Genomic DNA, 25528 nt, shown 5'->3' on the forward strand with positions numbered 1-25528 from the left:
GATGTGTCTAATCTGTACAGTTTTCAATCATTTTTACTTCTTCAAGTTCTATATGGTATCTTTTAGTATTTAACTGGATATACTTTATAAATTCATTCCTTGCATGTATTTTTCAGTCTTGTCTTTCACTTCATTGAACAAGCTAAGATGATCATTTTACAGCCTGTCCCTGATAATTTCATTACCTAAAGTCCCTGAAGGTTTTTGTTGTTTCATTGTTTCTTCCTCTTGATCACTGTAAACTGAAGTTTTTTGTTTTACTTCAAGCAGCTCATTTTGTTTGGAATTTTCTTCTGGGGTGAATGTACGTTCTTCCAGAGTGACTCTGTATTTACATCTGCCAGGTACCATGGGGCACAACCATTATGGAGGGTCACTAACTAAATTTTCAGGCTGAAGTTTTAGTCAAAATATCTAACACTATGCATTCAAGCTACAAGACTGTGTGAATATGAAGCCTTGTGGTAATTTTCCTCCTTAGCTAAAAGCTCAGATTCCTTGTGATTCCCTCGTAGACTAGGATTACTGCTACTTCATCTTTATACTAAAGGTACAGTCCTTTGGGCTCTGGTTCTATGGGGAGAAGATCACATAGTAGATAACTTAGGACCTTGGAGATTTGCTTGCTATAATCATGCCCCAGAGCCTGTGAAGACCAAAGTCAGGTTGCTCTGGTCAACAAATAATTGGTGAAGCCAACTGCAGCAGAGTTTTGTCTTACTCTCTAGATACCCCATTTTACTTCTTCCTTGAGAATTCCTTGATTTTATACTAGCTAATCAATGCTTCAAAGCTTCTTTTAAAACATGTTTTTTTATTTTTTTTAATATCTAAGACTCTTAGCTGTTCCAGCAGGAGACTGACTAGGTTCAAATAGGTGCCTGTTTGATCCCAGCCAGTTGGACAAAATCCAGTGTTATCAGGCAACTTTTCAAACTGCTGGTTGACACAACTTAATGTGTTAGGAAACCAATGTAACTAACGGGTCACACTCAGAATTTCAAAACAGAAATAAATATTAGAATAGAAAAATAGCTATGGACTCTGCAAGAACTAGACACTTCAATTTAATGTGTCAGAAAAGCAATGTAGAGGGTCACAATCAGTATTTTCAAAAATAAAGATATTATAAATAACTAGCAAAATAGATACCTAAGTGAGCAGACCCATGAACATTCTGCAAGAACTAGATATGTCTCAATAAACACTACAGCCAACTGTGACAAACAGCACAGGAAAAACAGTAAAGAGCATGTGATGAATATATAAATGGAAGGAACAGGTCATTTAATCTTTTGTAGAATGTTATTCCATTTGATTTTCTAGCATATGAAGGTCAACTTCTATTAGGAGGGTTACTGCTATATTATCTGAGTTTTATATTAACACAGTTTGTAGTTTATCAAGCTAAATGCACAGATTTATAATCTTCTGTTGGTAAACATGTCATTACTATGAGTTTCAATTATGGTAAGTTTGTTTTTCAGAAAGATCATCAACAATATTTTTAAGTGGAAAATAAGACTTGAAAGATATTACTGTATCATATTTCTTAACACTGTTAGCAATGTGAATGTATTTATGACAGTGGCTTAAACAAAACAAAATCAGAGTGTTATACATCATTTTTCCATCACAGACTTTTAATCACTACATTCCAGGAGAGAAATTTGAAACATAAAAGTTAGTGACTTCCCTTCCATCCAAGAAGAGATTGGCTTTATCCTTCCGCCTGCAACAATCAAAATATCCTCAAAGTATATGGAACAACTGCTTCTTAGATGCTGGATATCAGGCAACAAAGGACAGTGATTCTTGAGAGTGGAAACAAATGAGTTGAGCCCTACCACTGCCCCAGCTCATTACCTCGCGAGTTTCCAAGCTGCAGCACAGTAGAGAAACACAGGCAAAGGCCAGCAGATCCTCTGAATTTAGGAAATGGAGCTGAGAATCCAGAGACAAGGGTGGTGAGAATTTGCAGGACAGAAAACAGAGACAAGGAGCTAAACAGAGAGGGATTCCTTCTAGAATTCATCACAGTTGCTATCAATAAATGCAGGTAAGTAAATTATATGATGGGGGAAAAAATACAAAAGAATTAAGAGGGAATAATGTCAAGCACATAGGACCAGAAATGGTGCCTATTCCCAACAGCCACAGTCTAAGACCTCACAATTCAAGAAGCACTGCATATAAAAACCAGGAGGGTCCTGCCTCATTATTGTGGAATAGCTAGCCTTGGAGAGATCACTGTTCTGGAGGCTCCTAAAAAAATCATAAAACCAAGACATGAAAGAATCAAGTATTTCCAAGTAATGTAACTGCATCTCAAAACAATGCTCAATTCATTCATACAAACACAAATATATTCAGCACAACATAAAATTTACAATGCCTGGCATCTAAACAAAGATTACCAGGCATATAAGAAGCAGAAAAACACAATCCATAATGAGGAAACATACCAACCAACCAAAATCAAACCAGAATGGACCCAGATGTTAGAATTTGCCAACAAGGACAGTAGATCAGTTGTTATAATTTTATTCCATATATTCAAAGACTCAATTAGCAACTTGGAATATATTAAATATAGACCCTAAATGAATTTCTAGAAATGAAAAATATACTGAATGAAATTACCAGATAATTCATTAATCATACTTTATTTAAATGTTAATGAAGTCATATATGCTTTTTAAATATGTAAGGACCAACACTGATTCCTAAAATTTCCTTTTTAAAATATAGTGTGTATATTGAGACATAACTTAGAACATATTTCTTACTATGGTCACATTTGAAAGTTTTAGAATCACTGACGTAGGGCCTTGTAGGTCATGGTAAAAACATTAGATTTACCCAGAGCGAGCCAGGGAAACATTGAGGATTTTGAGCAGCGCGGTTACATGATCTGAATTGTGTCTTAAGAAAATGAACTTGTGGGGCCTCCCTGGTGGTTCAGTGGTAAAGCACCTGCCTGCCACTACAGGAGCAAGGGTTCGACCCCTGGTCTGAGAAGACCCCACAAGCTGTGGAGCAACTTAGCCCCAGTGCCACAAGTACTGAGCCTGTGCTCTCGAGTCTGGGAACTGCAACTATGGTGCAACTACTGACGCCTGTGTGCCCTGCTGCCCGTGCTCTGCAACAACAGAAGCCGCCGCAATGAAAGGCCCATGCATCCCTATCAAAGAGCAGCCCCAGCTCCCCTTCACCAGAGAAAAGCCCATGGAGCAACAAACCCAGCACAGCCAAAAATAAATTAGAAAAAAAAAAAAAAAAACTTGTTACTGCGAGAAATAGGTATAGAGAGACAGGGATGAAAACAGTAAGATGCTTCCTACCGTTACAGTAGTTCAAGTGAGAGAAGACACGCAGTAGCATGACTGCCCATGTGGCCAAACTACGTCATAAACTGCTTAGACAAAACAAGGTTTTCCTCAAGAATTAAAACGCTGGGCTTTTGTATCCCCAACACGGAAATGCTATGAAGAGACAGCTAATCAGCTCTGAAAATGTGGTTTCCCCAAATCATTATATAAACCATCAAGACACCAGTACTACTTCACATTCCACATTTTAAAAAACTAAAGCTCTTTCAACTTTGCTGTTGTTCAGTTACTCAGTCGTGTCCGATTCCTTGCCACCCCATAACTGCAGCAAGCCAAGCTTCTCTGTCCTTCACCATCTCCCAGAGCTGGCTCAAACTCCATATCCACCGAGTCGGTGATGCCATCCAACCACCTCATGCTGCCGTCCTGTCTCCTCCTGCCTTCAACCTTCTCCAGCATCAGGGTTTTTTCTAATGTATCGGCTTTTCACATCAGGTGGTCAAAGTATTTGGAACCTCAGCTTAAACGTCAGTCCTTCCAATGAATATTTAGAACTGATTTCCTTTAGGATTGACTGGTTTGATCTCCTTGCAGTCCAAGGGACTCTTAAGAGTCTTCTCCAACACCACAGTACAAAGGCATCAATTCTTTGGCACGCAGCCTTCTTTATGGTCCAGCTCTCACATCCAAACATGACTACTGGAAAAACCATAGCTCTGATTATACAGACCTTTGTCGGCAAAGTAATGTTTCTGCTTTTTAATATATTGTCTGAGGTTATTGATATTTCTCCCAGCAATCTTGATTCCAGCTTGTGCTTCATCCAGCCTGGCATTTCCCATGATGTACTCTACATATAAGTTAAATAAGCAGGATGACAAAATACAGCCTTGACGTATTCCTTTCCCAATTTGGAACCAGTCCATAGTTCCAAGTCCGGATCTAACAGTTGCTTCTTGACCTGCATACAGGTCTCAGAGGAGGCAGGTAAGGTGTCTGGTATTCTGAAATACCAATACAACTTTACTGCAATACTCAGAGCAGCATGGCTGACCCAGGTAACTTGGCCCCTTGGACATAGAGATTACAGGCAGAATTTCCCCAGCCTTACATATACAGTAGGCTGAGTCTACAATGGGTCCTAGGCCTTCAGGTTTAATAAAACACCTACTGGCACATTCTTGTCCCTACTGTGCATTTCCCTACCCATCTCCCATTCCTGGTCCTCACCCCTGTAAGAGTTTGGAGTCTATTAGGTTAGTGAGCTCACTTCCTCCAAAATCCCCAGCTCCTTTCAGCCATCTGCCTTCTCTTCTTTCCCTCCCTTGTGAATACCTGTTGCTCAGATGTCAAGTGATTTCTACAGTCAGTATAAGTCAAACACAAATGACAACCCACCATTTCTTCATTCACAAGCATTTATTGAGCACCTACTATATGCCACACCGTGTTTGGCTCTGGGATGCAATTGAAATATCACCCCTGCCCTCATGGAGCTTACAATCTAGCAGAGGAAACAAATACACAGTGAACTAATACATAAAATAAACACAGGTTGTGCTATCTGCCACAAGGGATACAAACAGTGATATGGTTAGGATATTTAGGAAACACTTTTTAGATAGAATGGTCAAGGACGGCCTCTATGAGAAGATGGTTAAAAACTGCGCATGAAGTCTGACTCCCTGCTTATATGCTACAAGTCACTTACCCTCTCAGAATCTGTTTCCACATTTGTAGAATGGAAATTATCACATAAAACTTGACCAATGCTCCTTATTATGAATCACCATGAAAAATCTTCAATAACTTCTTGCTATTGCTATTTTACAAGGTTTTTCATGATTTCTAACATAGTTCTCTTAACAATCCTTAGCAAACTTCTGGCTATTTTGGACATTTTCAGCCATCTCTCTATCTGTGTGCTCCTGTAGCACCCTGACTCCACCTTTAACCACTGCACTATGATCTCCCTATTCACTTATCTATATGGCTTTAGTTAGTTAATAGTTAGTATTACCCGCTCAGTCGTGTCTGACTCTGTGACCCCATGGACTATACAGTCCATGGAATTCTCCAGGCCAGAATACTGGAGTGGGTAGCCACTCCCTTCTCCAGGGGATCTTTCCAACTCAGGGATTGAACCCAGGTCTCCTGCACTGCAGGTGGATTCTTTTATCATCTGAGCCACCAGGGAAGCCCCATCTACTGGGTGACAACTTTGGTGAAGGTAAGTCTCTATATACACTGGCATATAATAGCCTCTCAAATATTTAATGATATGAGACTTTTATAAGCCAAAAGCGGCAGCCAAAAGGTGGAAGACATAGAGGATAGAGGGAAATTCTCATGGAGGAAGGTCCTGAGGACAACAGAGGACATAGGAGTCGAAGGTTCACAAGGTTGAACTGGCCTTTGGCCCAACTCATTCTCTGAGGCTGGAATAAAAGATGAAGGTAAGCACGGAGGAAAAGAAATCATGCTGAAGTCCTGAATCTTCTGATTGAATTTGGAAACAAGATCACCTGCTAAGAAAGGTGTGTTCTGAACAGGAGTGGTAGGCTGTCATCAAACACACACACAAAAGACAAGAAGTCAGTGTTAGCGAGGATGTGGAAAAAAGGAAACCCTTGTGCACTGTTGGCTGGAGTAAACTGGTGCAGCTAGAATGGAAAAGAGTATGAGGGATTCTCAAAAAATTAAGAAGTAGAATTACCATATGATCTGGCAATTCCACTTCTGGGTATTGTAAGTCAAGTGACTTCAAAGAGATATATGCACATCAATACTCACTGCAACATTATTTTACAATAGCCAATGTATATGGAAGCACCTTAAGTGCCCACAGATGAATGGGTAAAGTGCATACATACATAACACAGCCATTAACAACAAAAAAGAAATCTTGCCATTTCCAACAACATGCATGGATCTAGAGGGTATTATGCTAGGTGAGATAAACCAGAGAAAGATAAATATCATATAATCTTGCTCCTATGTGGAATCTAATCAAATGAAATGAAAATACTCATACAGAGAATAAATGGGTGGTTGCCAGGAGGGAGGGGCTGGAGAGGAGAAGAAATGGGTAAAGGTAATTAAGACACATAAACCTCCAGTTATAAAATAAGCCACAGGAATGAAAACATACAGCATAATACATTACTATAACTTCATATGGAGACAAATGGTTACTACATTTATCATGGCAATCATAATACATGTAAACATCAAATCATGTAGTCCACCTAAACTTAACATAATTTTGTACATCAACTATACTTCAATTAAAAAAGAAAAAAGGAATATTTGCATTAATTGATGAGAATGGGGAAAGAACCATGCAGTGTCAAGTCAAAGGACTGGTAGGTGACTGAGAAAGGGGTCTGAGGACATGCTGAAGGATGTGATAATGAAGTTGGATAAGTACAAAGAAAATAGAGAGGGTGAAATAGGGAGTTTCAATGGAAGAAAATGTTGGAGGCAAGATAACCAAAAATCTCACCAGCCAGTGTTGGATGGATCATCTGTCAGAACAAAGTCACTGAGAATACGACAGAATCAGAGATGGCCAAGTACACTGTTAGGAAGTGAGGCCTTCAGCAAATCAATGGGAATGATCGATGGTAGGAGCAGAGGTAACTGACAGTATAACTTCCTGACACGGGCAACAAAAGGGCAGATTTTTGTCAGAAGCCTTGAGAAATTATTTAGAAATTACAGGACAGAGGAAGGACAGCCACCACCACCTCCTGAGATACGTGGAATGTGGACACAGCCCACACTGGTGAGAGCTGCAGGCTATGGCAGGCCTTTAGGAGACAGCCAAATTCGTTATGACAAGGCAGTTAAGTGCAAATTCAAAAAAAACATCAACTTGCAGCCAAGCGCGTTTAAGGGAGAAGAGAGGGTGGACAGGGGGCTTCCCCGCGGCTCAGCAGGTAAAGAATCCACCTGTGACGCAGGTGACACGGGCTACAGTCCAACGGGAACAAAGAGTCGGTCATGACTGAGCGACTGGGCATGCACAAGCGCAAGAGCGGGGAGGCAACTGGGAGAGACCAGGACACATACAGAAGGGAGACAAGTGAGAGTAAAAATGGAGGCAGAGCAGCTTGCACTTCTTAAGGCTGCAGAACAAAAATAAGCTTCTTGAAAACTGCCTTTCTGAAATCTCATCTTAATCATCAAACTCACCATTGTCTCCCCTTAATGACTATTGTCCATTCTACCTTGAGAAATGGACTCAGCTCTTATTCCTACATCCACTTAAAAATCTTGAGTCTTCCTTTGAAATGGCTTCATCATCCACTCCTTCCTTATTCCTGTAGCCATCACCTGAAATCAGTTCTCATAATTTTATGTCTAGATTACCATACCAGTCTCCCAAACAGCCTACCTAATTAGTGTCACTTCAGTTGAGTCATAAGGCTTTTGAATTAATAGGTCTGTTTCAGACACCCAAGTCCAACTGCAAAATTTGTTTCTTCATTTGCAACATAAAGACAACACTACTTTCCTTTGAAAGACTGCAGTAAGGAATGTGACATTTTCTAAGTTTCTTAGCACATCTCTTAGTAGCTAAGAATTCCTGATTTTTGAAAACTTGTTGTAAGCCCTTTGAAGAATGGGACCAGATCTGTTATACCAGTCTAGTCCACATACACTTTCAAAACACACCGAAATCTTGTTGAATGGTTTGTGAAGGCCAAAATAAGTGGGATATTTTATAACATAACACTCTTCATGTAAAAGATTTGAGCTATGAAAACATAAAAGCAGCTTTAAAATCCATTCAAAAAGAAACAGTTCAGGAAACAACATGGTATGCCAATCAAGAAAGTAATACCTTGAGCAAATGAAGACAGCAATCTGTTTTTTCTTTTCCTAGAGCTACCCTGAGAACACCAAGATGGGGTGGGAAACACACACGAAAAAAAATGAAAAAGCAAAGCTTAGCTCTGCTTTTGTTGTTGCTTTAGCCTTACCACTTTTCCAGTTTGAGTTGGACTGCCTTTGGCTCAGAAGATCCTACTGGCTTTGGGGAACTCAGAAAGGCCAAAATGGAGCCTAAGGGAAGAGGAAAAAAAGAGAGAGCTGGCTACTAAGGGCTGGCCCCAGTGAAAGGTGGTTTCAGAAAGTCAAGACTTTCTAACTAAAAATGGAAAACGTAGTGTAACAACGGGCTACTTCATAATGCAAGTAAAAATGTGTGAAAAATCATTTGGATACCCTTATAAGCAGGTGTTTCTGGAACATATCATATAGATATATTTGAAACTGAAACATCCCAGGAAAATCTCTGCCAATTATCTCCAAATCAGTTACCCCAGCTCACCAAGGTCAGAGGTGGAAGGCCTTAATGCAGATGCCTGCATACAGTTAATGGTACATATTCTTGGAAAATATGGTTAGATAGTTCTTCTCATACCAAATGGTTAGCAAAACCACTTGGAGAAGTGCTGTGCACCAAAAACTACAAAGTATTTACATCCTTGACTCAGAAGTTCACCTCTAGGAATTTATCCTAAGGAAATAATTTATGCACAATGACAGGCACTGCAAGAGCATCATGAGATACAACCTAAAATGTCCAACAGGGAAAGGCAACAGAAAGCATGGCACATCCATACAATGTAGTTTTTAGTGACATGAATAATGCCTGTAGACTGAGAAAAAAAAAAAATCAAGATACAAATTACACAAAGAATGAATAAAACTATGTAAGATCACAAACACGTAGCAAAGTGACCGGCAAGAAACATTCAAAACTATTTAAGTGCCCTTTCTACAAGCATGTATTACCAACACAAACAGAAAAAAAAAAAATACTGAATCAGGTAAGCATTAAAGCAGAATGGGCATTTTTATATAGCCTTATTGATTTCTGCTAGGAACTGGAGTGTAGTTCCTAACAAAAAAGTGGGGGCTTATAAACCAGTCATTCTTTAAAAAGCAGAGAAATTATTAAATTTCTTTCCTATAAGTTTCACCATATTCATGCAGAAATGTAGCAGAAAAGATGGTGAAGCAGGTTCTGTCATGAATTACCAACCTAAATGACACCTCCATGCTCCCACAACACATAGACCCAGGGTCACAAAATACAACGTCAGGCTCAAGTTTTAAATGGCACGCTGCCCTACATTTTCCACGATGAGAAAGATTAGGTGTTTACTTGGGGCAGGCGGAGACTTTTTTCACACCCATTGGGGGCCAGAGAGAAATGAAAGAGTTGAGAACTAATATTTTATAAAATTCAACTTTACTTAAAAAGACAAAATGTAACTAATAAATACTTTTTTGACAGAAGAAAAGCAGACAACTTGGTTACTAGATGACAGATGTTCAGGACTGCTCTGAAGGCAGAATGGCTGAAAAGGTCTGAATCCTAAGTCAAAACAGTCTGTCGAGCTATCTTTCCTCTAAAATCCAACCTTTCTTCACATTCTTTTAAAATTCTACCCTAGGGAAATTTGCTTTATACCCAGTTATGGATCTCCTTATTTATATTCACAATCTTTCACTTAATCATGGTATTTCCATTCTAGCTTTTTGGACTCTACGGTTTCGTTTGGCCTTTATAATCATCCCACAACAGATGCTGAAAGAATTTGTACCTTCTGGGCAGAAATGAAAACAAACTCCTAAAGCAGCTTACCTAAGAATCAAAAAGTTAGTCGATATAAGCAGACCTTAGGCGTGAAGCTACATTCAGTACCAATTATACTGTCATGAGTTACCAAAACAAGGAAACTCTTCTAACATTTCTATGTGAACAAAGATAAAAACACAGGCTGGCTAAGTGTTTGTAAGAGTTGGTAACTGCAGTCCTTTTCTTAAACATCATCAGATGGCAGATGGTTGGCTGCCATCTACATAACAGCTAGAGAAGACCTCCTCTGAAACGGAATTATACTTGGTTGAGCAGGTATCTTGGCTAGTAAAAGACACTACTACAAAGGCAGGGTCCCAGTAAAAGTATTTGGTGACCATACTAAAAAAAGGACAATGGCTTAGTAAGCATGCTGTTGTCATAGAGCCAAAAGCATAATAAAAGGTACTCACCTTCAAGGATACACACATAAAAGTCTCAATTTTAAGATTATAAACTTAAAAGTGTATTTTAAAAAAATGTGAGTTGCCTGTATGAGATAAATTAAAAATTTATGTAATTTAGTGTAAAGCACCAAAAATGAACAATAAAACTGTTCACATAAAATAGTGAAAAGAAAACAAAGTACAACTATAACAGCACAGCAGTTATCAGTTTCAAGAATCAAGTAAATGAACTAATATCTATTTTTTTTTTTTTCATTGACCTTGTAAAACTCTGTGGGTTAAGCTGGGGAAGGGAGGGTCTCTGAGAATCTAATGGATAACAAAATAATAACAAATATACAGCATTTCTTTATTAACAAATTATACCACACAAACCAGGTTACTTTTTCTGTCTGATTACAGAGTTAACAGAACTTGCATCCACATTTAGAGCAGCAATGTAAAATTTTACCAGGAATAAATTCTGTGTATGGACCAAAGGACTGCAACATGTCCTAAGAATTTAAAACTGGCAACTATGATGTAACGACTGCAAGATTCAGGTTTGTTTTCCATGTTTTTAACTCTCCAAAAGGGATAATACAGCCAAAGAAGGGATGATGTAGAAAATCACAGGAAATTAAATGAGTACAAAAACAGCAAAAGGGCGTGAGAACTCGAGAAGGTGTGGAAACCAAGCCATGAGAAGGCAGCTCCCTGGAGCTGCACCAACCCTGACTGTCCCCTGTCCTGTATGAAACTGGCGACTCTGCATCTGGGCATTTCAGTCTGAGAAATCAGCTAGATTAATGATTTTTAAACAAAGGTTTACTTAGACACAGCTTAGGGAGAGAAAGCTAAACATGAGGCAAGTAATAACTCCTTGAGAAATCAAAATTGTGCAGCCAAATGAAAGCAAAGTATAAAATTTGGATAAAAATGTTTCTCAGGGTAAAATTCAGCTTCCTTAGAGATTTAAAATCAAACACATAGTAAGAGTGGTTTTCAATGTGGGTTTCAGGCCCATCCTCTCTTCAAACTTTTCTTATACTCAAACACTTCTAATTCTGTTTTTAATCTTCTGTGGTTTCAGGAAACATTTCTTTTTTTAAAAAACAGGAAATCTGATGCCACCTCCATCCCTTTGCTATTGTTTATTCTTTAAATTTAAAAATCACTGCTATGAGAAAAACGAGATTATGACATACTTTGTCAGTATTATTCATCGCAGATTTGAACATTATCCTATAAAATAAACAAGTAAAAGAAGTTCTCAGGCAGAAATTAAACTTTGCTATTCCCACTGCCCCTAAATCTGTTCTCCCACTGGCTCCATGCTCTCAGTATTTCTGGACAGTGTGAACAAAATCTTAACAAACACTCCAGCCACACCTCAATCCAAAAAAACATTTCAGTCAACAGTCGCAGAGAATTTCTTTTGAGAAGGTAAGCCCCTAATTTACAGACATCTCTAGAATGAGAAAGTTCAATTACCAAAAACAGCACACATTACGTCAGGGCAGGCTCTGCACAGCGTTCTTCAACATGATCACTAGTAAGGAGCAGCCAAATCCCAGAACTCCACTCCGCACTCACGGGCACACAATACCAGAGTGGAAACAACCAACAGGGGAAATGCTTAGCACATAGGCCATTCTTCTTTGATGGAAACGGAGAAAAGTGGAACCCAAGCTTTGGCCACTTATCTAGACTTCATTACTTCAACGAAAACAGAACAAATCCATGGAAAGGACTCATTTGGCAAATGTAGCTTCTTTCCGCATATTTTTCCTTCACATCAGGTTAAACGAGAAGTTGTCATTTTAGAATCACTGATTACATCTTTTCTTAATTAGAAAAAAAGTGTACTTGAATATTTACATAATTTTATTGCTGTGTATTACAACAAAAAAAATTTAACTGATTTGTAGAATCTATCCAGTATTATGAAATTGAAATCCATCTCTCAGGAGGATATAGTTACAGCTGAATGTATCTGATGCTCAAAGAGTACACCAAGAGTAAGAAAAATCCTTGCATGTCATGTGGTTCTTGTTGCGGTCATCTGTGTTCGTCTCTCAGAAGGCAAACGAATCCATCTGACATTTCAATAAATATCAAAGTAATTAGCAAAAAAATAGCTTCCACGGAACAGAGATCCAAGAAAGAGCAGTTCTGATGAATGATTCCTAGAACCGAGCGAGTCCTTCTTTAGTCCAGTGAGATGATGTCAGGAATGTTACTTCCACTGCTGGTTATGACCCCTGTCTCACTTCTGCTGCTGGATGAACTAACATGAGTACTGCTTTCATGGGGGCTGGTGGTGGTGACAGACGTACTGCTTGCTGTTAAGGGTGAGGTGAGACTATCCAAAAACATAGGAGGACAGTACTGCTTGAAACAAACAATGATGCGGATGAGGAAGAGGCTTCATTGATCGTAAATAAAGAGACTACACACTGTTAGATATGCACAAGTGACAGCCACATATTTAAATCTCGGTGGGATTTAAAAATTTCTCAAAACTTCACATCTTTGGATAGAAGGTGGCACGAATTTAACATTTTACATTATTTGATGAGTGCAGCATATTCTTGACTGTCTCAAAACAGAATCTGTTGACCAAATATGTAGGTAGTAGTACAAAAATGTCAATAATAACTACAGTTATTTAATACTGAATACTGGCCCCACAATTATGACTCATACTTAATCTTGAAAAGAATTTGCTCACTAAATGAATGTATTTATACCAAATTTAAAGCACACTGTAAAAGGCTAGTAAACTTATCTTTAATGGCTTTAAGCAAAAGTGCTAACGCAAAATTCAATAATTCTTTCAAAAGTTAGTATTAATTAGACCCTTAAGGAACAATGTTAAGACTGATCAGTGGAAAAACGTCTGACTCCTATCTACATACATGTAACAGTACTTGTGTAATTAGAAGATAGCATACACTCTAATGTAGAGACTACACGTAGCTAACTACTCCGGGATGCTCAGAATGAGAACTATCGCATATATTTTGAAATAAAAAACAAACAAAATTTTGGAATAAATCTTAAAGGAAATCTAATTTGCCTCTGAGATGGCAGCTTGACAGCCACCTCCAAGTGTTTATAATTTTTGGTTTAAATCTTAGTTGCTGATCCCCAAACAAATTTCAACCTGAGTTTAAGTACTCTGATACTGACCAGGAGGAACAGAGACAAGCACTAAAAGCTTTATTTTATATCGCCATAGACCGTTTTAATGTGAGATACAACTGCACTAACTTTAGTATGGTAAGTGAGGTCCAGCACACACTACAAGAGGAGCGGTCCTAAGTTTGTGTTTAGATTGACTACATGAAAGAAGATCAGTAAGGACAGCTTATCAATATTATCAATTCCAGGTATTTTTTTATCAGCAAGTTAGCCTGACACCAAGCATGCTGAATAGCCCTATAAAATCAAAACCCTCAAGGTTCCAAGATGATTTTTTAAAAAATGATGGTTCACATAAAAATCAGTTAATACTTTAATCCTGAAGAATCTATCTCCTAGAAAAATACCTAGATATTTTGCTATAGAATATACTGATGTAACAAAGTCAATTTAGGGTGAAAAGAAACTTCTCTTTTTGTGCCTGTCACCTTGGGCCCAAACTTCCAGTACTGTTTGTGTGATCAAACAGAATATTAAGCCAGGAAGCTGATACACCGCCTGTGGTCAGCTGACTCTGAAAGGCCTACAAAAGCAGCGATCCGTGGTTCTTCCTCTCTCCGCCCCTAGTCTCAACGCTTCTCTCAAAGTCTCTTTCTCTGTCTGCTTTTCCCATCCGCTCTCCTTGTGCCTTTTCCTCCTCTGCTATTAGCCTATCAGTGGAGTCTGTCTGTGTTCACTGCAAGCTCTTCATGGTGGGACACTGGAATACTAGTTTCTTATCTCCGACAGAGAAAACACGGATGGCTGGTTTATAGCGATTTTAGGTGAGGGCTTCTTCAAGGTCTGAATTTGACTGCCTTTAAAAACTACGAAGAATCAAGCTAATGATTCAATCTGTTTAATCAGCTTCAGCCATCGTCTATGTACAGAACAAGTGTTTTACAAATTCTCTCTATAAAGTTTCAACATTTCCAGTCGTCCAGCACTGCTTCCCCTCATTTTAATCACTCAAATGCTTGTTAAGAAATGCCAAATGATTATATTAAACTAAACAAAAAATAATTTAAAATGCTAGTAGTAAAGGTCAAAATATCATAAACAAAAACAACGTCATGCCTCCAAGTAAAATTGTGAAATATTTATAGAAGTACTTTCTTTCCATCAATTTAAGTAACTGAGAGTTGACTGTCCTGATTTTATGCAACTGGTCATTTTTAGTTAGTGACACAACCAACAATCCAATACAAATTAGTTGCTTAAATTCAGGATACATACCTGGGGATCAACTGGAATAAGGGAAAGAAAATCCAAACCTAAAACAAAAATGTTCTGTTAATAGTTGTCTCATATTTTGGAGACAAGAATTATTTCCCCAAATCATTTTTTATTTAAGTCATAGAACATTTGGGTTAAGTCCTTACCATTCTGCTGTAGGGAAGGTCTACCACAATCAGGATATTTCAGGATATTTATGTGCATAAAACCCAAAAATGTACATATGTCTTGACAAAACAACTGGAAAAACCATCCCCAGAGGCTTAAAAGGGGTAGAGGAGTCCAAAATTTAAATAGAACTAGTCAAAGCAAATTTTCACTTAGCAGAATGAGAAGCAAAAAAATGAAGAGATGATCATCTGGATTGAGACATTAAAAAAAACATGCTTAGCCTCTTAAAACACTTCACATTTATTTTTTAGAAATACACATTAAGCTTCATCTAAAATATCACTTCTTAAACAAATAAATGTCTATTTCACGGACAGCTCTCTGTCCCCCAGTTCCCACAACAAAAGGAGTAGTACACAGTTCAACATGCTGCATAAAGCAAGCACTTCATAGCTGCTGCTTACTAACAAGCTAAATCTTGCCAGCGTGTACTGGGTTATAAGCTAATGCAGTTTTCTAAAGATTTGGGATCCTCCAATTATACTTTAGAAATAGGAAAGTGACAAAAGGTTGCCCAGTAATACTGTCTTGAAATATTAAAGTTATAACAATAAATAATAAAATCTTCACATCTGAAAAGTCTAACAATAAACTTCAAGGTCAGTTCCCCTAGACCTCTGTTTGACTAAATTCTAAAACATTAAAAAAAAAAATTATATATTAGGTATAAGATTACTAAGGCCAATTTCTATTTATTCTATGAATTTTTATATCCTGGTATTCAACATCACCTCAAGTACAGCAATCGTAACAGAGTATACTATGATACTGGGCTGTTAGTCTAAAGAGAGAATATTAGTGGGAAATGATATTTAAAATATTTAATAACCTGTGTGAATATAACTGATAAATCAGATGTTTAAGTAAGTTTATTCCCTTATAATCTCTAAATAAGGGTATAATGATAATACTTATTGAATAATACAAGCTGTAGCACCAATCATTTGAAAGAAGTCATTCAATTTCTAAATGATTTTTGAAAACTGCTGACCTGACTTGTCATTTCTTATGCCTCCCACTAGCTATAAGATACAAGATTTGAGCCACCACTGGACAAAGGGAATCATAACCAACTTTTCCAAAGAGTTCCCCATTAAAGTGATACTAAGGAGGTGATGTACTTCGATAAGAGAGTTTCTCTTCACAGTAATAATACTGCTGAGTAAATCCTCTCTCTCCTGCAGCTGAACAGTAATTCAAAATCTGTCCAGCCCTTATAATATCGTCTGAAAGTTTTATATATTCAGCATTTCTATTATTGGATGATCACTTCATGTGTGCTAACAGCCTATTGATAAAATACTTTAAGAGATTTAACTCATCTATATCTTTTGATATCTCATCCAGGGATAATTGAATATGAGAACTTATACAACGCCATAATAAAAGTATCTAGAAATTTTTCTGAAATTTTGGTTGAAACCCACTGTATCTCCCTAGCTGTATTATACAGATGCTGTCTAAACAAAATTCAGTAATGTTTCAATGTAAATATTTCTCACTGAAACCATTTTCTCTCCAACAGTAACACTGAAGCTTGACACAGTATTTCAGATGTTATTCAGTAAAAAACTATTATCAACAATGTCTTATAATTCTACTTTGTAAGTATAGACTATGAAAACTCTTACATGAAACGGAAGAAGCTTCATGAATAGTGATTAAAACATTATTGCCTTAATATTTTATAAAAGTTCAGTAAAATGCTGTTCTTATTTCACCATAAGTTTGAACTGCAATGATATGTTGTATTGTGTTTTCACTCTTAAGTATTTCATAATTATCTTTAACTAAAAAAGCAGGTAGTTTTAAAAATTATGATTGGTACATTCTAAATGCTTTTCTCAATACTGATAAATCTGTAGTTTTTAGATTTTAAATGCTTCTTCATGTGAAACTGACTCTGTATGTCTTATTAATAACAACACATTTTACTTACTTGAGCCATGAAGTTTAACAAAACATAACTGCTACATGATTAAATATGTAAATGTTTAGCACTTTCAAATTTTAATGATACAACTTTTGAGCACCATTCACACCTGACAATATGGCACTAGCAATAATAAGGCAGTCATATTTTTTCGTGAAATAATCAAGCTGTTTTCCATTCCACAAATACAAATTATGTTTTATTTTTGCATTCACTGTTGCACAGTATCAGAAGATGTTCCAAGCTGCAGTTCATTATTAATATCATTTCTTCTTTGTTCTCCTGCAGATTCAGAAGATTCATGTTTATGATGTTTAAAAGGAATGTTAAGAAATGTATTAAGAGTTTGTCATCTCTCAATTCTTGGTATTCTATTTAATATTTTATTATAAATTATTAAACTTATAAATATCAAAACTCTGTACAGTATGACTAATTACATAAAATTATGCACAAAAAATCCCCAAAGTAATTACTAATTACAAAAGAGCATATTAACAGTAAAACCCAAATAAAAACTAAACTATTTAGATCAAGATATTACTACGTAATTCATAAATGACAGTAAACTGGTAACTCTCTAAAGTACAACAGATCCTATTCTATTCTGTTTATCAACTAATAAAGTCTTTTAACATTTTAATAATCAGTATCACTATACTAGCTTATAATGGCTAAATATCAGTCTTGGATAATAGTCTTAGTTCTTACCAGCTTGAAATGTATTTTATGAAATACACAATTAACATATTTTATTGCATTTTTCTCAAATCTGTACATTTTATAAAGTAAATAGTCTGACTTTATGCCCAAATTTTGAAATACAAATTCTCTGAAATTAAAAATTCATCCAAAATCACACAATTCAAAAACTAACAGAACAAGTGATTTGTACATTGTATCTATTCTATTGCTAAATGGCCAGAGTCACTTAGTAAACAGAGAATGTTCATTATCCTTTTTCTCAGGATTAATTTTTAATTCAAGATCTTCAGGAAATGAATGCTTTTGGAATGCTTATTTGTAACACATACTAAGATGACATGTGGAAACCTTTCAACTTCATTTAAAACTAGCCACAGTTAAAAACAAACATGGCAGTTAGGAATTAAGACTCTGACTTTCCCTCTTTCTTACGGACCATGAAACTTCACCTGTAACTCGAGATCAAGCTCTGTATCAGCAATGACTCTGTAACTGGTGCTGGCTGGGTTTACAAACAGTTTTTTTAAAAAAATAACCAATTCCCAAAGAACATGTGGAGGAGATATATGAAAGAACCAAAAAGCTTTTAACATTTTTTTTTGATGGACACTATTTTTAGTCTACTCTTTTCCAATAAATTATATTCAAACTGAATAAACTCTGAACAAGTTTCAAGTGACAAAATTACACCGGACCAGATTACACAACTATCAACTGTTCCAACAACACAAATTTTACCCAATAATATATATATTGTGCTTAAAATAAAGACCTTACTAAGAGGGCCAAGAAGAATAAATCACAGGTCAAAATTAACTTCCTGAATCCAGAAAAGGAAACTAATAACAGGAGGAGGTAACTGAATTTCAATAAAAGGGCCCTTCAGAGAGAAGGGAAGTCTAGTCGTCACTGGTTCTAAACTTGTGCCAATTTGATCTATGAAAAAACTTGATACTAAGGTAACTCAGGCAGCCATGAAGTTTTTAACTGTTAATATATATATAAAAGATATCCCTAAACCAATATAACATTGTAAAGCAATTATCCTCCAATTAAAAAAAAAATTTTATTTAAAGGATAACCCTAAATACTCAGAGTATTATTGTGGGAAAAGAGCAGGCAGATCCTACTTTTACAGGGTAAAGCTGGTAGGCAACCTGACCTCACAGTACACAAGTATATTCTGCAGTTGTGATGGGCTACCAAGAAGTGATGTGCTTTTAGAAAAGAAGAGTATGAGAATTCTCCCTAACCTGTGAAGCATCCATGAAAAATAAACCAAGAAAAAGTCTCTCTGTGGTACATTCTCTATGCGGGAGAATAAATTCTGTAAAATTTTCCCACTATCCTACCCTATTTCCTCCCAACAAAATCTACAGATTGCTCAGTAGTTAAAATGAGAGCAACTGAATGTGATTACTATTTAAAACAGGCATCACCTTCACAGGAACTCTTTTCTTAGCAATTTCCTTTGCATTTTTATTTAAGATACTTAAATTATATTTGCTTCACAGATTAAGATTAAAAAAATTAATGGTAAAAAAAAAAAAACTTGGTAAAAAACAAAACAACTCTTCACATACCTGGCAGATCTGAGGACATGCTTGAGATTGGCGTGTGGTGGAATGGTACTGAGTAGTCTGTTAATGAAGGCGGAATAGCAGCTGGATCAACCGAAGTCACACTGGGCACCCTTACAGAAGATGGCTGATACATGAGAACCCTGTTTTAAATAGCATGGGAAATTACAAACAATCTGGCTGTTAGTTCACAGGAGAGAAGGGCTGTACTACCGGGCATTCTCAATTGTAAGTTCACTAAGCTTCAAAACAACTATATGGCAGCTACTCACTACACAGAACTCCACTCACTCTCCTTTCATAACAGTCTTCACTTTAACATGAACACATGTTGCCTCTCAATAATATCTGTGACATAAGAACAAGGTGGCACTAAAACATAAAGAACATGGCTGGAGCAAAACATAGAACTCTGAACCACAAATAGGAAGATACGCTACACACTGCTCTTATTAATGTATGTGTAACATGCATGTGATATTAGTAAGTTATATATAAAGAAATTTAGAAATAAAATAGAAGACTCCTAAAATTTGTTTTAAATCAGGGTACCTTTATGAGTAAAGCTACTTACTTACTATAGCTCAACCATAATTCCTTCCATTGTAACATGAATCATGTTAATTATTAGCACTCTTATCTGGGAATCACCTGAGTAAAGACAGTCCTAAAGCCAGACAGTCTGATAAAAACTGGTAGCAATCAGAAAAGAAAGTATATTAAGAATAAAACATTCAGGATTTAAGACACACTAGCTACCATGATACCATCTACTCTTTTACAAGGGCTATGACTTTGAAATTCACTGTTCATGCCACTAAAAACACAAATTAAATATACTTAAGATATACTTTATTATTGGTCTTTATACATATATGTATACACACTGTATATATATATATACTATAATTACTTTATAATTTTAAGAAGCAATATGGTTAAGCATATTTTTGAAGAAGTTCAGGAAAAAAGAGAAATGATTTTGCATTCTTGCCACTTAATATTCATTACATCTTAGTCCAGAGAAACTAAGCAACGTCACGGACCCTCCGGCTGATGACTATCTTTTTGTCCAACATCTCAGTGAGGCTGCAGGGGTAGCAGCTGCTCTCCAGTCTCTGAGATGCCACCCAAGGATAACAAGAAAAAGTCGATGCCAGAAAGCCAGCCAAGAAAGACACCCAGGGAACAAGTCTGGGGGCAAGGCCAACGGCAAAATATGGGACAAGCTCAATAACCTAGTCTTGCCTGACAAAGCCACATATGCCAAACTAAGGGAGTTCCTGACTCAGTTCAGTCCAGTTGCTCAGTCGTGTCTGACTCTGTGCGACCCCATGGACTGCAGCACGCCAGGCCTCCCTGTCCATCACCAACGCCCAGAGTCTACCCAAACCCACATCCATCGAGTCAGTGATGCCATCCAACCATCTCATCCTCTGTCGTCCCTTTCTCCTCCTGCCCTCAAACTTTCCCAGCATCAGGGTCTTTTCAAATGAGTCAGTTCCTGACTACAAGCTTAAAACCTCAGCTATCGTCTCCGAGAAACTGAAGACTCACAGCTCCTTGGCCAGGGCAGCCCTTCAAGAGCTACTTAGTAAAGCATCCATGAAAGTGGTTTCAAAGCACAGAGTACAAGTAATTTAAACCAGAAACACCAAAGGTGAAGATGCCCCAGCTTCCAATAAAGATGCACAGACAGGTCCCACCACTGTACATTTTGAAAAATAAAACTTTAAATTTGAGAGGAAAAAAGAGAAGAGTAGGGTACGGGGACACATGGACATGAGGTCATTAGGACATTAAGGTCAGCATTCCAAAGCACCACCAGTAAACTACTGTGAGCCCAATGAGAGGGGCACAATCTCCACAGCTGGAAGGGACCACTACAAAGATGACGCACATCTGATACAAACAGCGCGTGCATGTGTGTGATCAGTCGCTAGGTCACGTCTGACTCTGAGACCCCATGGACTGTAGCCCACCAAGCTCCTCTGGTCCATGGGATTTCCCAGGCATGAATTCTGGAGTGGGCTGCCATTTCCTCTTCCAGGGGATCGTTCCCACCCAGGGATCAAACTGGTGTCTCCGGCAGCTTCTGCATCAGCAGGAAGATTCTTCACCACTGAGCCACCTGGGAAGCCCTGTTATTCTGTACTATTTTTCAAAACTACAGATGTAATTGGAAAGGAGGAAAACGAAGTCATCTTGAGAGGATTTACATGGCTGTGTTGGCAACTGCTAGACCCAGAAAAGCAAGTGAACTTAGACTCATCTATTTGGGAATTACAGGAAATATAGTATGCTTGAGATAATAACATAAGTTAAGTATTTCAAAACACATTTTCCAGACATAGGTGAAGACGGACAAAAAGAGCAACCTGCCCCAGTCAGAATCAGGAGGCTTCTTGGATGCCAGTGTTACCTGGCAATCTAAAACCACAAAGGTGGGAACTGCAGGGGGAAGGAGAAAACCTGAGATAGCTCAAGTATGTATGTTATATTAAAGCACATCTTCTTCTGGAAGTCTGAAGACACTGGTCCTCAACAAGGATAAAAGTAGAATAGGAAATCACCAGAAGTGTTTCCAAATTACACATGATCCTACCTCCCACACAGGAATGTGTATCAGAAACTGGGGCATGGGGTCATGGGAGTAAGAAGGAAACAGAGACTGGCATATATTAGTACTCACAAGGGGGCGTAAAAAGTGGCTGATTATCTCACACTGGAGACTGTCCTTTCTCTTGATCCTCAACTGACCTTTCAATCTGGATCAGATTCACAGAAAACAACAACACTCACTCTCCCACCCTGGCTCTTTACTTAAACCTGCACAGAAGTGAGGTCAATGTTCCAATGTACTCGTCACCATAGTAACCCTTAACCACTGCACATCTTCAGCTCTCCTAACATAAAACTCTGAGTGATTAGCTATTCCTTGTTTCACCAATATAAAGTGCTACCACAACATGTGAAAATGTCACAATCCAGTGACAGTACAAATTATTAAATCAACATCTACAATCTCAGCAAACATCTGAAAAATTAAACAATTTAGTGTGAGTTAAATCCGATTGCCTGAACTTTGTAACATTAACACAAATTCAACTTTATATAGAATGGGTAAAATTCACCATTTGTTAGGATTATCAAATTACCTACTGGTAGCAGAGTTTTGTCTCAATCAGAATCATCACAAAGATCACATTCGGAAAGGTAAACAACTTTAATGCCTGTGCAAAAATAGATGTATTTATAGATATGGAATAATAGGAACCATGGCGAAATCCAAATGGCTATGTCTGGTGGAATTGTGGGTTTAAGTATGTGATGCTATAAAATAATAAAAACACTTTTTAAAGCTTTTGTTACTCCCTTCTCAAAGGACTGGCAAATACACACACAGGCCTATATGTACACTAGGTATTATGTACACATATAAATTTTTATAGCTTTATGCATAGTATCAGTGAAAAGGTTGGCTTAAAACTCTACTTTCCAAAAAACTAAGATCGTGGCACCTGGTCCCATCACTTCATGGCAAACAGACGTGGAAACAGTGAAAGATTTTCTTTACTTGAGTTCCAAAATCACTGCAGACAGTGACTGTAGCCATGAAATTAAAAGATGTTTGCTCCTTGGAAGGAAAGCTATGACAAACCTAGACAGCATATTATTTTTTGTCTGTTTTTTGTTTTCATGTAACAAAAAGGATTTATTGGGCAGTTTGTCATATATAAGATGAATAATAACAATGGCCAAAATATGTCACTTTTCCAATGCTTTAGTAAGTACTGTCATTGCCATTATTTCATTCAATCCTCACAATAACTTAATGAGTTGCACGTTATTATTATTTCTATTTTACAGATGAGAAAACTGAGCTTAGAGAATTCCCAAAGTCACACAGTTAATACATAGCTGTCACCTTCAGTTCATCATATTTAAATAGAAAGTCATTATCCTTGTCCTCAAGTCAGCTCTATTTCTGTCAGTGATATCAGACAGCACATTATTAATAAAAAAGAAGAGACATCATTTTGCTATCATAGGTCGGTACAGTCAAAGCTACAGTTTTTCCAGTAGTCATGTACGGAGGTAACTGCTGGACCATAAAGAAGGCTGAGTGCCAAAGAATTGATGCTTAAGAACTGTGGTGCTGGAGAAGACTGTTGGGAATCCCTTGGACTGCAAGGAGATCAAACCAGTCCATCCTAAACAAGATCAACCCTGAATATTCATTGGAAGGACTGATGCTGAAGCTCCAGTATTTGGGGCACCTGATGTGAAGAGTATTATCTACTCAATGGACATGAGTTTGAGCAAACTCCAGGAGATACTGAAGGTCAAGGAAGCCTAGCATGCTGCAGTCCACGGGGTTTCAAAGAGTCAGACATGAATCAGTGACTGAACAACATAATTTCACAGCACAAAAGGAAATTGCTGGCATACTGCTAGATAGCAAATATTAGTATTCTAGAGTACTAGATCACTAAATTCATCATACTTGGCCCAGACTTAGATGTCTGAAATTTCAGTAACTTGAATTTTTATCTATAAACCTGAAATTCACCAGGTGTTCCCATTTTATGATCATAAAAATATTTTAAAAGATTCAGTTCTGCTACCAATTCCGAATGATTCTTCAGTTCAGTTCAGTTGCTCCGTCGTGTCCAACTCTTTGCGACCCCATGAATCACAGCATGCCAGGCCTCCCTGTCCATCACCAACTCCCAGAGTTTATTCAAATTCATGTCCATTGAGTCGGTGATGCCATCCAGCCATCTCATCCTCTGTCGTCCCCTTCTCCTCCTGCCCCCAATCCCTCCCAGCATCAGGGTCTTTTCCAATGAGTCAACTCTTCACATCAGGTGGCCAAAGTATTGGAGCTTCAGCTTCAGCGTCAGTCCTTCCAACGAACACCCAGGATTGATCTCCTTTAGGATGGATTGGTTGGATCTCCTTGCAGTCCAAGGGACTCTCAAGAGTCTTCTCCAACACCACAGTTCAAAAGCATCAATTCTTTGGCGCTCAGCTTTCCTCACAGTCCAACTCTCACATCCATACATGACCACTGGAAAAACTATAGCCTTGACTAGATGGACCTTTGTTGGCCAAGTAATGTCTCTGCTTTTTAATATGCTATCTAGGTTGGTCATAACTTTTCTTCCAAGGAGTAGGCATCTTTCAATTTCATGGATGCAATGATTCTTAATCTATCTCTAATCTTTGTTTCCTGTCTTGAGAATACCTCTTTATTAATGACAAAGCAATCATTCAATTTCCAATGCATGGGGTAGGGACATAATATTTTTAAATTATCTATTAATTTAGAAAAACACCAGAGGTTTTCTAAAAGTCTTATTTTCCCTCTATTCCCCATTTGCTTACTAACACTAAGAAGCCCTATGATAAATTTACAACTTAGGGAAAATTTCCAGATGCTGACACAAAAGGGAGGACATGAAAAGAATGACCAGATACAAAACCAGAAAAAAAAGAAAAAATCTAAGAGTCGGAAGGGATTACACAGATGAAATAACCACAGTATGGTCTCCACTGTGACCCTGGCACAAGTGGCATCTACTCTACCTTAACACAGAAAATGTGATTTTAACACAAAACATCACCGTTCTTAGCGTTCAGAAAACTCCAATGGAAAGTTTTCATGTATCATTCCTCTACTGGCCTTGTATCTGCCAAATGCTATAACAAAGAATAAACTTAACCCAGTTCATCAGTGACTCCTGTTCAAGACCTACAAGGTAAATATCACATTTTCTCTTCTCCTGGCTTCACAGCTTCAGTCCTTAGACCCACTCATCCATCAGGCTAGTTTCCACCATTCACCATCCTCTTTCCCTCCTCTGGCTGCTCTCATTAATACCGTTCTTGATGAAAGCCCTGACTGAAACGGTCTAAGTGAAAGTCATTTAGCCTAAAACGGAATAGAACTGGCATGTATGCATGGGTATGTATCCTGGACACTGCTTCTTTTATTAATGCAATCTAAGAACAAATCAGCTCAAGCGGTAAACCATTAAGTGAATTCTGACACTTCAGAGAGCTTCTATCTAAGTGTGTGTTAATTTACAGAAAGCCATCATCTCTTAACATGATGAGATACAGTCGTCCCTCAGTATTCACAGCAGACTGGGTGCAAGGACCCTCTCCCCAAAAGGATACCAAAATTTACAGATCCTGAAGTCCCTTACCTAAAATACTCCAGTGTTTGCACATCCTCCATAAGTTAATTCATCTCTAGATTACTTTATACCTTATAATATCTAATACAATGCAAATGCTATGTGAAATAGTTCCTGCTTTTGGAAACTTAAAAAAAA

The 25528-nt window shown here is 37.6% G+C and overlaps 1 protein-coding gene and 1 pseudogene across 8 annotated transcripts in view; one reads left to right on the top strand and one right to left on the bottom strand.

Annotated features, from left to right (window-relative positions):
• Positions 1-4736: 4736 nt before the first annotated feature.
• The window catches only part of PIAS2 (protein inhibitor of activated STAT 2), a 99701-nt gene continuing 78909 nt past the window's right edge, over positions 4737-25528 (bottom strand). Inside the window, exons 12-15 of one of the 8 annotated variants that reach the window (XR_009690780.1) lie at positions 19188-19327; positions 14942-17181; positions 14796-14833; positions 12671-12764 (exon numbers count right to left, since the gene is read on the bottom strand). Coding sequence is in view for 7 of the 8 variants with exons in the window: in XM_061130855.1 (XP_060986838.1) it covers positions 12585-12767; positions 14796-14833; positions 19188-19327 (361 nt within the window). In the remaining variant the exon portion in view is untranslated. Of the gene's footprint in view, positions 12768-12788; positions 12989-14795; positions 14834-14941; positions 17182-19187; positions 19328-25528 lie in introns of those variants that run through there. The other 7 variants (XM_061130862.1, XM_061130856.1, XM_061130855.1 and 4 more) reach the window with 7 other exon arrangements.
• Positions 20308-20912, top strand: LOC133047432 (small ribosomal subunit protein eS25-like; annotated as a pseudogene).

Source organism: Dama dama, chromosome 27 (genome assembly GCF_033118175.1).
Source record: "Dama dama isolate Ldn47 chromosome 27, ASM3311817v1, whole genome shotgun sequence".
Classification (NCBI taxonomy): Eukaryota; Metazoa; Chordata; class Mammalia; order Artiodactyla; family Cervidae; genus Dama; species Dama dama.